The sequence below is a fragment of the Pristis pectinata genome, chromosome 8 (assembly GCF_009764475.1).
Source record: "Pristis pectinata isolate sPriPec2 chromosome 8, sPriPec2.1.pri, whole genome shotgun sequence".
In the NCBI taxonomy this organism is placed as follows: domain Eukaryota; kingdom Metazoa; phylum Chordata; class Chondrichthyes; order Rhinopristiformes; family Pristidae; genus Pristis; species Pristis pectinata.
This window is the reverse complement of record NC_067412.1, coordinates 30,172,494-30,190,563: the sequence shown is the minus strand read 5'-3', so window position 1 is coordinate 30,190,563 and position 18,070 is coordinate 30,172,494. Positions and strand designations below refer to the sequence as shown.

General features: G+C 41.5%; 1 protein-coding gene across 7 annotated transcripts in view; it reads right to left on the bottom strand.

The window, feature by feature from the left end:
- LOC127573460 (protein tweety homolog 3-like) overlaps positions 1-15,778 on the bottom strand; it is a 139,156-nt gene extending 123,378 nt beyond the window's left edge. For 6 of the 7 annotated variants that reach the window (XM_052021704.1, XM_052021700.1, XM_052021702.1 and 3 more), the window contains exon 1: positions 14,977-15,778. In XM_052021704.1, the coding sequence (XP_051877664.1) occupies positions 14,977-15,102 (126 nt within the window). In that variant the 5' untranslated portion in view covers positions 15,103-15,778. The remainder of the gene's footprint in view (positions 1-14,976) is intronic. The other variant, XM_052021703.1, reaches the window with a different exon arrangement.
- Between the last annotated feature and the right edge of the window lie 2,292 nt (positions 15,779-18,070).

The following is an 18,070-nucleotide window of genomic DNA, read 5'->3' as shown; positions in this document are numbered from 1 at the left end:
AGACACTGATTTTCTTCACTCCATATTTGCCTCTATTAAAATTCATTTGCCATAACTCTGCCCAATTATTTAATCCATTCATCTCTCTTTGTAAATCTAGAACAATAAAGTTAAAGAACCCAACAGTACATCCATCTTGAAGGACAGGATAATACCTGATCCATATTTACAACCACAATAATAACAAGGCATGTTATAATCAAAATTACACTATAACCTGAGCAGCACTGGCATGAATTCATAAAAGAGAAATCTTGTTTGACTGACCTACTGGAGTTCCCCGAGGATGTGACTAATAGCATAAACAAAGAAGTACTGGTGGATGTGGTGTATTTGTATGTTTCCAGAAAGTAGGTCTTTCTCAGGATGGCAGGTTGTGAGTAATGGAGCTATCCACAAACCATATTCAACAACATGGCTAAGAGGACTAGGGGTCATATTTACAGGTTTGCAAAACACAACAGGATTGAGTAGTATAGAAGATGTAAAGAGCTTCAAGAGGATATTGGAAAGCCAAGTGAGTGACAGCAGAAAAGCAAAAGAGAGGGCATACAATATTGCAAAAATTAGTGGGAAGCTAGAGGATTGGGAAGCTTTTAAAAACCAACAGAAAGCAATTAAAAAAGCAATAAGGGGAGAAAAGATGAAATATGAAGGTAAGCTAGCCAATAACATAAAAGAGGATACCAAAAACTTTTTCAGATATATAAAGAGTAAAAGAGAGGCAAGAGTGGACATCGGACCACTGGAAAATAATGCTGGAGAGATAGTAGTGGGGAACAGAAATGGCAGATGAACTGAATAAGTATTTTGTGTCAGTCTTCACTGTGAAAGACACCAGCAACATGCCAGAAATTCAGGAGAGTCAGAGGGCAGAAGTGAGTGTAGTCGCTATTACTAAGGAGAAGGTGCTTGGAACACAGAAAGGTCTGAAGATAGATAAGTCACCAGGACTAGATGGACTACACCCCAGGGCTCAGAAGGAGGTAGCTTAAGAGATTATGGAGGCATTAGTAGTGACCTTTCAAGAATCACTAGAGTCAGGAATGGTTCCGGAGGACTGGAAAATCACAAATGTCACTCCACTCTAAGAAGGGAGGGAGGCAAAAGACAGGAAATTATAGGCCAGTTAGCCTGACTTCAGTAGTTAGTAAGATGTTAGAGTCCATTATTAAGGATGAGGTTTCAGGGTACTTGGAAACCCATGATAAAATCAGCCGAAGTCAACATGGTTTCCTTAAGGGGAAATCTTGCCTGACAAATCTGTTGGAATTCTTTGAGGATAGACAAAGGAGAGTCAGTGGATGTTGTTTACTTGGATTTCAGAAGGCCTTTAGCAAGGTGCTGCACATGAGGCTGCTAAACGAGATAGGAGCCAATGGTATTACAGGAAAGGTACTAACATAGATAGAAGATTGGCTGACTGGCAGAAGGCAAAGACTGGGAATAAAGGGGGCCTTTTCTGGTTGGCTGCCGGTGACTAGTGCTGTTCCGCAGGGCTTGGTGTTGGGTCCGCTACTTTTCACGTTATATGTTAATGATTTGGATGATGGAAGTGAGGGCTCTGTGACCAAGTTTGCAGATGATACAAAGGTAGGTAGGGACAGGTAGTATTGAAAAAGCAGGAAGTCTGCAAAAGGACTTTAATGGGTTCAGAGAATGGCCAAAGAAGTGGCAGATGGAATACAGTGTAGGAAGGTTATGGGCATGCACTATGGTAGAAGGAATAAAAGGCATAGACTATTTTCTAAATGGGGAGTGAATTCAGAAATTGGTGCAAGGGGACTTGGGAGTCCTAGTGCAGGATTCCCTAAAGGTCAGCTTGCAGGTTGAGTCGATAATAAGGAAGGCAAATGCAATGTTAGCATTCATTTCAAGAGGACTAGAATATAAAAGCAAGGATGTAATGCTGAGGCTTTATAAGGCATTGGTCAGACCACATTTGGGAGTATCGTGAGGAATTTTGGGCCCCATATCTAAGGAAGGATGTGCTGGCATTGGAGAAGGTCCAGAGGAGGTTTACAAGAATGATCCCAGGAATGAAAGGGTTAACACATGAGCACTTGATGGTTCTGGGTCTGTACTCGCTGGAGTTTAGAAGGATGGGGTGGGGGGGGGGGGTGTGGAGGGAGAGAAGATCTCATTGAAACCTACCGAATATTGAAAGGCCTGGATAGAGTGGAAATGGAGAGGATGTTTCCAATAGTGGGAGAGCCTTGGACCAGAGGCCACAGTGTCAGAATAGAGGGATGTCCATTTTGAACAGAGATGAGGAGGAATTTCTTTAGCAAGAGAGTGGTGAATCTGTGGAATTCATTGCCACAGATGGCTGTGGAGGCCAAGTCATTGGGTATATTTAAAGCGGAGGTTGATAGGTTCTTGATTAGGAAGGGTGTCAAAGGTTATGGGGAGAAGGCAGGAGAATGGGGTTGAGAGGGAAAAAATAAATCAGCCATGATCGAATGGCGGAGCAGACTCGAAGGGCCGAATGGCTTAATTCTGCTCCTATGTCTTATGGTTTCATACTGGGCTGGAGGGTGATCTGAGACACAAAAGCAATAAAGGCCTTTCCAGTTACCTCAACACTGATGGATGAATGAAGTATTTATCCACTTCTCAATTTTACCAATGAATCTGCTCTTTTATTGACATTAAATTTTCTATAACAAGCCTATCATTTTGAAAATTGGTTTATTGGATACAAGTGCTCCAGTTTCCTGATCTTGTGCATAAATGGCATAGTTTAGGAAACAATTCAGTTCAATACAGGCCGCAGTTTACATCCCAATAGAGGGAAGAAAATTTTCTCCACACAGTCAGCCATTAAATTCCATACCCAGTCAGCAGCAGAACCTCAGAACTAATGTAGCCATTTTGTGACACTATGTTCCCCAAGTCTCATTGCTCCTGCAGGTATAGATCCTCAACTGTCACTTGCCCTTTCCTCATCATAGACCTCCTTCCAATCAATAATCTGTAATCTTATTCTGCCATTCATTCTTGCTCTGTGTTAGACTTCTGTGGGTGAAAGGTTCTGCATAACTTCCAGCATACCACTTCAAGTACCAGGCTTTCAGGCTCTGCCCAAAAGGAACACCATGGCAGAAATGGCTCCCTTGTGTATATATCAACGATGAAACATAAGACATCAAAAATGATGGAAAGTTGATGTGACCATAACAAAACTTTCATAAGTGTGCAGTGTTGGCAAGAAAGCAATGAGGAATACTTAAAATTACTTCAAGTACGCAACTCACTGAAACACCGACTCTCCTATTGCATACCACGAAACATCAGAAAGTTTAAAAAAGAGTAATTTAAAAAGAATGAATCTTGCACACCATAGAAACACACTTGCATCCTGCAGAAATGTTTATTTTGATCTGTGATACAAATTAAAAGAATTGCCACCAGAATAATCTTTTACCCAATCCCCCCACCACTTAAGGAACTCTCATGAAACTTTGAAATGCAAAGTAATAGGAATGTTTCAATTTACTTGTTCAGGCAACAAGAAATGGTGTTCATTCAACAAAAGCAGAACAGTGCAGAGAGGAAATCTGAACTAAACCAAAGAAATAATGCTGCACAGAGACTGCACATCAACTAATACCCCCGGAGATAAACAATTCTGTTTTGGGTTGAAATTTCAGTTTTAATGAAGAGTATTCTGAAACATCAACTCCATTTCAATTTTCATTTCATCAAGGAAAATGTTTGTAGTATATAACACAAAGCTTTACACTAATTTGTATGCACTGTTGAATTAAAATGTAATCAGGACCTCATAACGCTGGTTTTTCTCATTCTAAATTGCATAAACTATAAAATAGACTAATAAATAGATAATAAATATAACCTATAAAATAGGGCAGCACGGTGGCGTAGCGGTTAGCACGACGCTATTACAGCGCCAGTGATCGGGGTTCGATTCCCGTCGCTGTCTGTAAGGAGTTTGTACGTTCTCCCGTGTCTGCGTGGGTTTCCTCCGGGTGCTCCGGTTTCCTTCCACATTCCAAAGACGTACGGGTAAGTTAATATGGGTTTAAAATGGGCGGCGCGGACTCGTTGGGCCGGAAGGGCCTGTTACTACGCTGTAAATAAAGTTTAAAAAAATTTTTTTAAAAGATGTGAAAATTTACCTAGCACACTGGCAGATCAAAAGCGTGAAAATTGAATGACTAACAAAACATGCACTTGCTTTGCACGTTCAGATCCTCAAACAAAAAACAAATTATTTTGAAGTGTGGCTACAGACATTTCGCATTAATTATCAGAAAATACTATGCACATTGCAAGGTCTCAAAAGGTAACAAAGAAAATAGCCAAGACATTTGATTCTGATGATGTTGGTTGGGGAATGGATGACTAGGATACTGACAGAGGTCCTATGTTCTTTACAAATTACCTTGGTAGAGACATAAGTTCCACTATTACAGTACTTCGTTAGTGCTGCACTCTAGCATCAGTCCAGTTTAATCAGAATCAGGTTTATTATCACTGATACCTGTTGTGAAATTTGTTTTGAGGCAGCAGTACAGTGCAAGACAATGACATAAAAATTACTATAAGTTGCAAAAAATAAATAAATAGTCTGAAAGAGGAATAACATGGTAGTGTTCACAGACCGTGTCTTCAGGCTCCTGTACCTCCTGTAACTTGAAGAGAGCATGACCCAGATGGTGAGGGTCCTTAACGATGGATGCCTTCTTGAGGCAGTTTCTCAGGATCAAAGATGATGTATTTCCACTCCGGTTTAGTGAATTCTGAGGGGTCTGATGAGCCAGTGTGATACTACAGACTCTTCCATAAGTGGGGCAGGAGATACTTGGCAGTATGGGTTGGTGGATAACTTGCAAGCTCCTTTTGCCCATTATGCAGGCCTTCCATGTGCTCAAAATGCATGAACTCTAGCTCGTCAGTGCCACCCTAAATGCTCAGTCTCCACTTTAAGCAGTCATGGGCTAGAGATTCATTTTAAAACATTTTGCAGTTCCATCTCTGCTATTTGTATATAAGCACACCAATTCTAGTACTATTTACTGGCCACTTGTGATTTAAAAAATGTAAGTGTAGTACCTAAAGAAATGCATTGTTTTGCATCCAATTCTGATTATTTTGCATCTGCAACTAACACAAGGAGGGGCTTTGGACTCTTCCATTAAATCATGGCCAAGCTGTATCTTAAATCCATTTCCTCCAAAGTTGTTCCTCTTCCCTCAATACCATTACCCACATAAATATTTCTTAATTCTGAGCTAGATAGATTTAAGAGGGCATCTTTGCTTTTACAATTTCAAATCATCATGCATAAGCAGCATTTTGGGGTCTTGGAGTATTTTTTCATCTTCCCAATTTCATTTTTAAATTCCATACCTCATGGTTAAAAGATCAAATTCCCTTGTTCTGGGTTCCATCAAAGGAAATAAATAGCTTTTCTGGCACTAATCAAACTATGGCCTCCACCACCAACATCTAATGGCATCAGATACACAAATTTATCATTACTTGCAAGTTCCCTCCCTTTCAAGTCATACACTGCCCTGACTTGAAAATAGATTGTTGTTCCTTCATTGTTACAGAGTCCCTAACCAAAATAATTGACAGACTTCCTACAAAGAGACCAACAATAATGATTGTAATTGGCAGCTCAACCCATCCACTCAAAGGCATTTAAGGATAGGCAATAGATGCCAACCCTGTCAGTGGTTCAACGTGTCCAAAATTTGATTTTTTTAAAATCAAAGACCGCTATTAGATCTCCCAACTTTTAAGCATAGCTCAAGTTTTCTTGATTGCTGCCATAATTTAACTCTGTCCTGGTTACCATTCTAATGAATCTACAAATACCCATTAACGCTCAATACTTTCTTTGAGGTGGTGTCAAAATCAAACGCAGCACTCTCAACAGGATCTGACCAAAGATTTGTGCAATGTAAATACAGCCAATCCATCTGAGCACACCAATGGCAGCAACCAATCTTTTTACCATAAACGACTAGATGTTCTTAGCTCATCTAAATTAAGTACAATATAGCCATTGTACTAACTAGTTGTCCATAAATTAAAATTAAATACCGCCATGTTCATAAACCGCACACCTTTACGAAAGCCATGATGGAACAGAGTAATGGGACGTCTGAACAAGACTAAATTCGATAGATTTTTAAAAAAAACTTGAAGCAGCAGTTTGACTACCTGCTCAAAAAAGATGAGTGTTCCTCTGTTCCTAGAGCTAGAAATGTTTCCACCATATATTTATTGCAACTTTTTTTTAAAAACATAAGGAATGGCTTTGACAGAAGCAATAAATCCTGGAGGTAATCTGTATGTGTCAGGCTAAATGAGACAAGCTGCTAACAATGGCACAAGCTGCCAGCAGAGCTATTTATTTTAATATTTCAAATTTATTGATGGAGGTGGGGGGCGGGGGGGGGGGGCAGAAGAGAAGTGATGCAGAGGTGCTGAGCATTCACTCCCAGTGCTAACAGTTAAAATCTACAGTAGAGCAATTAACAGCCATTTTATTTCAGTCTTTCTTTCAATATAAACTGTTTAATCCCCACAGAAGCCATTTTCTCTTCTCTTGGCACAAGCCCAAAACTCTGTTTCTCCTTTCTATCCATCCACTTTCAAACTCTTTTTAAAAAAAAGTGTTCTGAAGATCTGGAAATATTCAATTGCTTGTTTTTGTTCAAAGAGTTGAGGCCTTGGGATAAATTTAATTTAACTTTTAGCTTCCTCAATTTATAGATGCATCGCCAATTTCCATTCCATACATTCACTTCCCAGAATTTACAATTTATAACGGATGAATAAACAGTTTAAAACTCCCTGACAGGAGAAAAACTGGACAATATAACACCAGCATCAATATTTATATTTATCAAAAGGATGGCTAGGATCCTGCCATTAAAAATATCAGTACAACTCCTTGGAATACAGAATCAAATTCTTCATTTACATTTAGAGTTAAAAAACATTGGGAGAAAAGGTAATATTTCAATTAACACATTTTCTGACTGGACACAAAAGGCATCTTTGTGTATGGAGAGAAAATAGGAATATGGTATTGAGAGAGAGGATCAATAATGATCATATTGAATGGTGGAGCATGCTCAAAGCCTACTATTTTTCAATTTTCATATGTCATTTGAAATCAGATTGATAAAAGTACTCTACTGTGAGAATCTTCCATTTTGTTTTTATACATACAGGCAAAGTTTACTGTCTCAGAAATATAACATGGCCTATTAAAAAACTGCCAGAGGAACTCAGCAGATCATGCATCATCTGTAGGGGGGGGGGGAAGAGGAATTGTCAAGACCCTGCATCAGGACAGAGTGGAGAGGGAAGATGGCCAGTGTAAAGAGAAGAGGGGAAGGGGTGAGACAGGGGCCATTAAGTGATAGGTAGACCAAGGAGGGGTGAGGGATGATGGGCAGAATGAGCCGGGAGGAGGAGGAGGAGGGGGAGTGGGGGAAGTAGACAAGGAAAAAATGCAGATGAAGCCAGGTGGGTGGAGAACAGGGTGAAGGTGGAGATAGAGGCTGAAAGGGACACAAAGGCTACAAGTGCTGCAATCTGATAAAGAAGGTGATAATTGGAACCATTAAGGGAGAGTTGAGGGCAGATGGAACCAGATAGGGAAGGGAATATGGTGGGTGAAGTGTGTGGGTAGTAGGTGGCTGGAACAAAAATGGGAGGTGGATCAGAAAGAGAGAGGAGAAACACAGGAGGTAAGAATTACTGGAAATTAGATATGTGTCTACACATTACCAGCCTTTTTCCAACTTGATAGCAGAGTTTAAGGCAAAGAGAAAACAAGAATCAATTGTACTAGATCCCCTCGTAAACATAACTTCCTCTTCTGGGCGTAAGTACGCTGACACACTCTTGGGCTTAAAAAACTGTGAATGATGGAAATATTCAGCAGCATCTGAGGAAACAGTTAACGTTAAGGGCAATGCTCCTTCATCAGAACTGATGATGCCCAAGCTGCTGTGCATTTACAGCATTTTCCATTTTTATTTCAGATTTCCAGCATCTGCAATCTCTTTGATTTTCACCTACTTAAACTTGGTGCCAATGTTGTTTCAGGAAGCAATCCAGACATCTATCCATCTACATTGACAGGGCAGCATTAATAGGCCTCAGTTTTTAAAACTTCAAATTTACAAGATTTACAAACTACAAATTTACAATCTACAAGAACAAAACATAAACCAAGGTCAATTCTATATCCCTCTAACCTCTCAAATCTTCTAAAACCATTCTACCATCTGACTTCTGGGAAGGAAGGTCAACTTAGAAATATGCTGGGAAGTACAAATGTTGTCTATTTTGCCTCCATTGTAGAAGTACTGGTGTATTACTTAAGCATTGGTTCATGCTACTTATTACATTTCAAGCCAATGTTTATGTTCAACTGAGTGGAAGAATGATTGTATACATTTCAAATCAACTTATATTATTTAAAGAGTTTCATTCTTGGTAGCTCTAAAAGCTCAAGCTACATACTGGGGCAAATTTGGAAGCTGGAACACATAATAGAACATTACATTTCACCCAAATGAAGCTAATGGCTAATACAGTCTTGTTTAATAAATCACACGTACTGCACCTACAGAATAAGAACCATAAAGCACAGCAACCATCACGTAGGGGCTTTTCACATGGACAATAGCTGCCAGAGAGAAGGAAATCAGGTTGTGTATGACAGTGGCTCCAAGGTCTCATCTGTTGTCACAAGAACAAAAAAAAGTGAGATCTGCAGATAAAACTGCAGATCTTTTGTAAACTATACTTTAGGCAGACAAAAAAAATTACAAACTTTACAATAAAAAGCCAGTGACTGTTTTAGATTCTCGTATGGAATCTTTTCAATTTACACACATCTCCCTCAATAAGAAAATATTCAAATTCAATGGCATTTGATTTAGTTCAATAGTCTATGGGCCAAAGCAGTAAATCTTACTTAAATATCCCAGCAAATAGCTCATCTCAAATACTATATTCCTACAAATCTTGCAAATCTTTATCACCAATAGAAATATACCAACTACTACTTCCTTCAAGAAAATATCTACCTTTGTAACTTAAAATGAATCATTTTCCCTTGAAGATTGTTGTTAGTCCAACGCTTATTTAAGACAAACATTGCATATATTAACTAAGCACAAAGACAATGGAATAAGCATTCAGCAAACTTCATTGCTAAATGAAAAAAAACTTACTTTTCCTTACCCTACTTCACTTAAACCAATCTTTCTTTCTATACTTAACATCAAATTCACCTGCTTTTTATTACCCCACATCTCAGATTTTCTGCTTTATTGTCCAAGTCAAAAACCATTGGTTACAGAGCTCTTCTACAGTCACCCTATTCGTTTAGATCTTAGAAGCCATTTCCCTCACCATGATCAGCTTGCACTTTCAGCAACTTGGTGAGCAAATTATCTTAAGCAGGGTCAAGTCTATCAACCACCAGACCCCATTACATGCCCTACCTCAGCAAGATCTAATCCTATATTAAATTCAAAACAATGAGGATGCAAAGTTTAGATAAATCAAATACGTACGTTTTTTTATATAAGTCCTACAGATGGTGCTGATAGGTCTTAAGAAGTGACACTCACTGCACGATTTGCCACAGTTGAATTGTTTTTAATATGAGAATATATTTTATCCTGTGATTTTTCAACCTCATCACCAAGTTCCTACAAACTACATGAAATGCTTTTTTATAAATACTTCCTTCAATAAGTTTTTTGGCACAGCTACTAAAATAGCGAAGGTGAAAAAAAGTTACATTATTCACAGCAAAAATTACAATCATCTATGAATTATTTGCCTTTGTTGATTGCTTAAGATTTTATTTGAAAGAGTTAGACTCTCGCCAAAACATGGAACTGGGCTTGTACGGCCTTGCAAGATGAATTTATATTATTCTCTCTCAACACAAGCAGAGTGCCCAATTTCCCAGGATGCAGCCACACTGGACAATCTGCAGCACTTGAGTAGTATATTTTTCTTTAGTTTCTAGCATCTTTTCCACTCATTTCTTTTTCATCATTAAGCTGACAAGTTGAAAAGCTGAAAAATATTTTAAAAGCAAGAATAACTACAAGATGAATGGAGCTCATAATAAACTAGTAAATACTAATTGTAGCTTTTTGCTTGCAATCTATAAACATCAAAAAGTTTCAAGTTAATAGCAGAGGAGCAACCTTAATACCCTAATGTATTCAATTTTTCAAGCAAATCAACTTTTTTTTTGTTGACGATCAGACATAATCACAGATAATCACTTGCCAGTGTGAGTCAGATGCTACACAACAGAGGGAACAAATAAAATCAGACAAGCAGTTCTCTAGCCCTAATCTGATTTCCTTTTCAAGTTAATTTTGAGCGCAAAGTAATCGTATGGAAAAGGAAAGGGTTCTACTTCTGGGCTCATCGACAAACTGAGGAGGGGCAAATATTTGAGAGCAGTGACCCTGCAACAAGGGGAAAGGAAGCTATGAGAAGTGTGAACAGCTAGCTAGTAGGTGGAAGGTGGAGGACACAGAAATGAAGGCACAGTATGGAATAATACAGTGGGGGGGGGGGGGGAGGTGGAGTTAAATTATGTAATGACAAGCATAGAACCAGACAGTTCCCCCAAAACGCAACCGGCAGACAATGTTGAGCCTCTCCCTCACTACATCACATCTCCACGCTTAGATAAAACAGAAGGAGAAGCAGCAAACAAACAATTCATGCAGCAGACACAGATAAAAGGGAGCAATGCACAAAATGCTGGAGGAACTCAGAGGGTCAGGCGTCATCTATGGAGGGTTGCTCCAGATTCCAGCATCTGCAGTCTCTTGTGACCCGGATAAAAGGGAGACCATTATTTTTTGATTAAGTGCCACACAATTGGCTTGAATGGATCCCATGGAATAAAAGGGGTTGGAATGCATGGAAAGAAAATTGGCTAAGTAAGAAGGAATGGAGTAAAGATGAAAGGTTGTTCTCATGCAAAATGTACAGTGTTCTCTGGTGATCAGTGCTAGTGCTTTTAATACATATTAATGTCTTGGGTATACAGATCACATATTCCAAATGTGTAAACTACACAAAACTTGGAGGCATAGTGAACATAGTGATAGCTGAATCTCTGTCTATCCCTATAGTGAATATGGGGATGGTTACAGACTTCAAGATGGTAAGCTGGTGGAATGGGAAGATGGTTGGAAAATTAAATTTAATGTTGGCAAATATGACATGTTACATATTGATAAAAAGAATGAGGAAAGGCACGATAAACTAGAGACATTGTTTTAAAAAGATATCTTTATTAGCCTCGTGTACATCGAAACGCATAGTGAAATACACCTTTTTTGCGTAGAGTGTTCTTGGGGCAGCCCACAAGTGTCACCATGCTTCCAACGCCAACATAGCATGCCCACAACTTCCTAACCTGTACGCCTTTGGAACGTGGGAGAAAACCGGAGCACACAGAGGAAACCCACTCAGACACAGGGAGAACGTACAAACTCCTTACAGACAGTGGCCAGAATTGAACCCGGGTTGCTGGCACTAATAGCGATACACTTACCGCTACACTACACAACAAAGACATTTGGTGGTATGTGTGGATAGTTCACTGAAGGTAGCAGGGCAAGTTGAGACATTACAGGAGTGGGGCGGGGAGGGAGGGGAACGCATTCCTAGAAAACCATCTGTAGCATGATTTTCATAGCACAAAGCCACATCATCTGCCCATGTTTCAAGAAATGCGAGCTGAAAAAAAATGTTTATTTGCAGATTCCCCCCCAACCCCCCAACACAAGCTCCATGATAGCGTATTTTTATTCCATATCTCAGATTTTCAGGGAGTGCTTTCCAAGTTCTATAGGGGTGCATTTCTGTTACCAAACTGCTGTAGTGCAGGAATCACCCATATAGATTCAACAGGCTGTTTGGCCTCCTTCCATGCCATAAGCCATTCTATGACTCTGTAATATACCACATACACCACAAAAGATCTGATAAATGTAATTCATATTATTTTATCTCACAGTTGTTTCCTTTGGTAAAGCTAATATGTTAGCAGCCTCTATGGGGAAATAGACAAAAAGAGCCAGGCATGTACTCTTTTAGGATAATGCAGATATTGCTGTCTGATCCACCCAGAAGTGTGGGGTTTTCATTTAAAATTTCCAGCACGTCCAGTTGTATTTTGCCATTTAAAACAAATATAAACAAAATTTCCTCTGTAATTTCTCAATGTATTGTTGTGAATATGTAGCATGATCTTAAGAATTATTTAATTGTGAAGTGAACCAATGAAAAGGCAGAAAAATTACTCTCAGTGTTGTTTATAGAATTAAGTTTTCACCATACTAAATGTAACAAACCTGGCAACCATTGCTAAAAGAGTGCAGAAGAGATTTGAGGATGTTGCCAGGATTCAAGGTTATAGAGAGAGGTTCAACAAGCTAGGACTTTATTCATTGAAGTGTAGGAGAATGAGGGGCGATCTTACAGAGGTGTATAAAATTGTGAGGGTTGCAGATAGGGTAAATGCACATATCTTTTTCCCAGGGTTATGGAATCAAGAACTAGAGGGTTAATTTTTTCACCCAGATGGTGGTCCACATATGGAACAAGCTGCCAGAGGAAGTGGTTGAGGCAGGTACATTAACAATATTTCAAAGGCACTTGGACAGATACATAGATAGAAAAGGTTTAGAGGGATATGGGCCAAATGCAGGCAAATGGGACTAGCTTAGTTGGGCATCTTGTTCAGCCTGGACCAGATGGACCAAAAGGCCTGTTTCCATGTTGTATGACTGTACAAATATAGACCATCCACATAATAAATCAGAATTTTGCAGACTTCTATAAAGTGTTAATCTATTTTCCACTCATGAAATCTGGAATTCACTGCTTCATTATTGCACAATTCCCCCCCCCTCTCATGTTAAACATTCCATAATTCACCACAAATTATCTACTACATTAAAATATACAAAATATTTAGAACTTTCTAAATCCAATCTGAGTATTTTTTTTACTATGCACCACAGAAACTAAAACACACAGACTTTTACACAGTTCATCCCATAAATAAGAGGCTTCTACACTTGCCATTATCGTAATTTACAAATGCTACTTAGATTCTGTGGCAACAATTGCCCAAGCTGAACCAGAATTTCTATTTCATACCCACAAACACTACTGTGCACAGAACAGACAAAAGTCTCAAGTTCAGATTCACTGCCAAGTTATCCAGACATATTCATGAATAAAACTGAGACCCAACCATAAACATCAACAATTTATTAAAATAAAACCCTAGATGGGCAATACCCAAATTCACTTGATGTTAAACATCGCTGTATTAGCCCTATTACAGAAAAGCTGGATGTGAAATATCCCTACTCAATACCTACACATCAGACCAATCCTAAATATGGTACAACAATGTTGGCAGCCATGGCTAAATCAGTATCGTTCTTCCTCAAATCAAGTTTATGTCCCAATGCAGAGCACAAAAATCTAGGCTAATGCTTCACTGAAGTAATGTACTGGTTAATGTGACATTTTAGAATGAGATATTAAACAGATGCCTCATTTGTTCTCTCTAGTGAATCCAAAAGGTTCCATAGAATTATTCTGATGAGCTATCTCCAGTAGCCTGTAACTATATATCCTTCAATCAGCATTACTAAACCGTTATTATATTGCTGTTTGTGCAAGCCTGCTGTGTGCAAATTGGCTGCCACGTGTCTACAAACTTCGAAAGTACTTCAGTGATTCGAAAGCTTTGGCAAAGGGGAGAAGACAGACCATGAAAAGCACTGGATAAATTCAGATCACTGTCATTTACTCAAAAATTACTTTTAGTGCCAAATGTTTCCAACCCAGGCTGTGGGAAACTCAACTTGTCTGCATCACCTTCCGTAATTGCATCAATGTAGCATTTTAATACAAAGTATTTTAATTAAGGTACATGTTGATCTATTAAGTAATGACATTGGGACATTTAAAAAAAACTTCGCTCCCTTGCTATATATAGGCGTTTCTTTCTAGCAGAACAATAGGGAAGAAATATTGCCATTATGATTGTGTTACTGTTTCAATTCTAGGGTGCAATCAGGGCACAGGGATACGTCTAGACGAGATCAACATTTGCCATGCAATTAACACAGAAATCACAAATAGTAGCTCTATGAACTTTCGCCTCATTTCCAGAACCAGTGAAACTGTAAGCAATAAAAATGTTCTCATTCAAGTCTTGTGTATTTCTAAAACACGTACCAGCTAATTTAACATTTGAACACGTGTGCAAATTTTAAATTAAATATACAATTTGTGTTCGATACACTCGAGATCAATATCACTATCTATAGTGAAGATATCCGGCACGCAGCTCCGGTAATGTCCAGTCACTCAGCCATCCCCAATGACAGAATTCAGCCATACTATAGAATTCGTCCCGTTAAGCTACCGTCCACTTCAAATCCTGCTCAAAACCTTTGGGCCGCCTCATGTAATTCTCTACCTCCTCCTTCCTCAAACCCCCAAATCACGGGGGGGGGGGGGGGGGGGGTTCTGGGCTCCATCCCATCGGAAGAAAGTGCAAGTAACCACCAGCACAGTAGCCGCCAGTTTATAATGCGAGCGTACCCACGCAACCGCAATAAAAAAAGTTACTGTGATTACTTGTGGCGGCTTTAAATAGCTGCTGCGAACTTCACATCTGTCATGCCAAACCCTTCTCGCCGTTTTACAAAGCATACAGCAGATTTTCAGCGAGAGGGAACTGCTGGGGCAAGGGGAGTACAACCAAGCTAGGGTCTGTAATCGTGTTTTAAGTTAAGAGAACGAACTTTAACTCGCTGCCGTGTTACAGACGGCAGACTGTGCCCGAGCCGCGATGCAATGACGCGAACCATGAGGCACAGAGGCCCCCCCACTCCTTACCTCCTGGTACTGGGTGTCCTCGGGATGGAAGTCGTTGCTGACCGCCTCCAGCTGGAGGTTGATGTGCGGGAGACGGTGCAGGAGGCTCACCCACCAGGGAGGCGAGTAATTCACCGCCGCCGCCATCGGACTGGAGCCTGGGATCTGGGAGGGAGGAGGAGGAGGGGGCACTCACTCCATGCCCAGATCCGCCCGCACTCTCCTCCAGGCGCACCGGGCCCCCGCTGGAATAGTAATCCTGGCGCTTCCCGTCCGAGACCCCGCTGGCTGCTGAATGTCCCCAGCACCGAGTGGGTGGGAGGAAGGAGGGGGAGGAAGGATGGGGAGGAAGGGGGGGGGCGAAATCCCTGGAGGTGCTCGGGATCCTCTCCCAGTTCAGACGGCCAGCAGATGGCGGCCCCACTCCGCTCGGCGCCCCGTCCGCGGTGAAGGGGGGGGGGGGGGCGACTTCACCCACACCCAGAGTCCGGTGTCTGTGGGCTCTCCCGGGCTTGGCGGGCGAACCGAGCGGCTGCAGAGAGCCGGGGCGTCGTCAATGCACCGAGCCCGGCCTGGTCCGAGGGGGAGGTGGGGTGTTGTTCGGGGGGGGGGGGAAAGAGCCCGCACCCAGTCGACACGTTCGGCTCCCGGCCTCGACTGCTTCCTCTCGCCAGTGACCTGCCCTCCGCCTCTGGCGATGTGACTGCGTCCAACCCGATCGGCTCCCGCCGCGCCCCGGCCCGTCCCCGAATCCCAGCGACCGCCCGCTCCCCGAGCCCAGCCTCTCCGCCGCTCCCGCTCCAGCCGCCAGGTGAAGCCCGCGGCTCGACAGCGCCGCCCAGCCCCCCGGTGCCCGCTGCGCGAACTGCAGCCTCCCGCGAATCCCACTGTTGGCGAAATGTTCTTGCCTTACGCTGGTGTCTGAAGACCCGTGTTTGATGGACAAGCCGAGAAGCTCAACGCGCTGTCTGCTAATGAAGTACTACAGATGTGTAATCACTGTTAAAATGCAATAAACGTTGCAGCAAGTTTCAGAGCAGCAAACTCTCACTGGCAGCAATGTGATAATAGTGTTTTTAGTGTTACTGATTGAGGGATGAATTTTGGTTGGAATGTCATGGATAACTCTTTTCATGGGTATTGCTCAATCAAAAAATTCCTTTGCAACTGGGCAGTCTTCTTTGAAATTGTGCCACGGGATCTTTTACATCCATTGGGGAAAGACGTGGCCGCAATTTAAATGTTTCATTTGAAGGACAATGTCTTCACCACCCCCAGCAAAGTATCAGGCTAGATTTTTATCCTCAAGTCTCTAGAATGGGTCTCAAGATACAGAGAAAACTGAGCCACGATTAAGACCACGTTTTCCGAGGCAAAAAAAAACAGAAGACCAGAACAACTCAGCGGGGCAACCAGATCGGTAGAGGCAGAAGGTATATGTTGACGTTTCAGGTCCAGACCCTGCATCAGGTCTGAGAAGGTACAGGAAAGATTGCCGGTATATGGGAGTGGGGAGATAGAGGCTGGTATGTGATGGGTGGAATTCAATGGAGGTGTGATGGGCCGATGGAAGCGGTGGGGAAAGGGGAAGAAAGGGAGAAGAAACCCAGGTGGGCAGGTGAGTGTGTGTTGGAGAAGCATACCGGTGGTCTGGGTTACCATTGGGTTGTAAGCTATGCAAGCAAAATATGAAATGTTATTCTTCCAATTTGCATTTGGCCTCTCTGTAGCAATGGAGAAGGCCGAGGACAGAAAGGTCAGTGTGGGAGTGGGAAGGGAAGTTAAAAACGACATACAGCTGGAAGCTCAAGATGGCTTTGGGAGACAGAGCACAGGTACTCCACAAAACAGTCAGCACGAATGTAGAGGAGGCCACATCATGAGCACCGAATGCAGTAGGACAGGTTGGAAGAGGTGCAGTAGTATGAAGTCAAAAGAGATGCTGCAATCTGAAACAAAAAAACAAATGCTGGAAGAACTCAGCAGGTCAAGCAGCATCTGTAGAGGCAAAGCATGTAAAGGAAAAATCAAGCATAGACAAGGGACCTGTGCTCTGAACGCACAGCCAACTCAAGCTTCCAGTTGCATGTCACTTTAATTCTCATTCCCACTCCCACACTGACCTGTCTGTCCTCGGCTTTCTCCATTGCTGCAGAGAGGCCAACCACAAATTGGAAGAACAACATCTCTTATTTCAATTGGGCAGCTTACAGCCCAATGGTATGAACATTGAATTTTCCAATTTTAGGGAACCCACACCCTCCGTGTCCCTCTCCCACACTCACTCTCCTGTCCGCCAAGGTTTCCTCTCCATTTGTTGACCTTTCCCATCCACATCTCCCTCCCCCCACCTGTTCCATCTGCTCATTACCTCCCCATCTAATTACATCTATCATATACCAGCCTATATCCCAGCTCTCCCTTGTATATTGGCAATCTTTCCTTTTCCTTCTCAGTCCTGATGCAGGGTCCTTACCCAAAATGACACAAAAAGGGCACACCTTTTGCCCTCACAAATGCAGCTTGACCCACTGAGGTTTTCTTGCATTCTGTTTTTTTTGATCCAGATTCCAGCATCTACAGTCTCTTTTGCCTTTGTGCTTTCCTATCTCTTTTACCACTATAAGATACTGAGGTGAAGACTGGTTGCCAATGAGCTTTGCCTTTGGGGTTGAGGGTTACTGCGATGGACTGGTGCTTTTATATGTAGGTAGTAATGCCTGCCTTAGCAATGTTTCTTCTACTTTCATTTTTATCACCAGAGTCTTTCCAGTGTTAAGCACAATTCAACAGCCATGTCCATTGAATCAAATAAATTCACAAATGAAATTCTTTGAGGGTATAACTGGAAAACTTTTGTTAAGGTCTCACACTTGAGGTTAGTCAACAGGAGCACATGGAATTGGGTGTAATGTACTGACCAGGATTGAGAATTGGTTATCAGACAAAATGGCAAAGAGCGGGGTTAAATGGATCCTTCTCTGGTTTTCAGACTGTGACAGGTGGGAGACTGCAGGCATTAGTACTTAGGTCCCAGGTTTTTCCACAAAGTATGTCATGGATTTGGCTGAGGGGACTAAATATTATATTTCCAAGTTTGCTGATGATTCTAAAT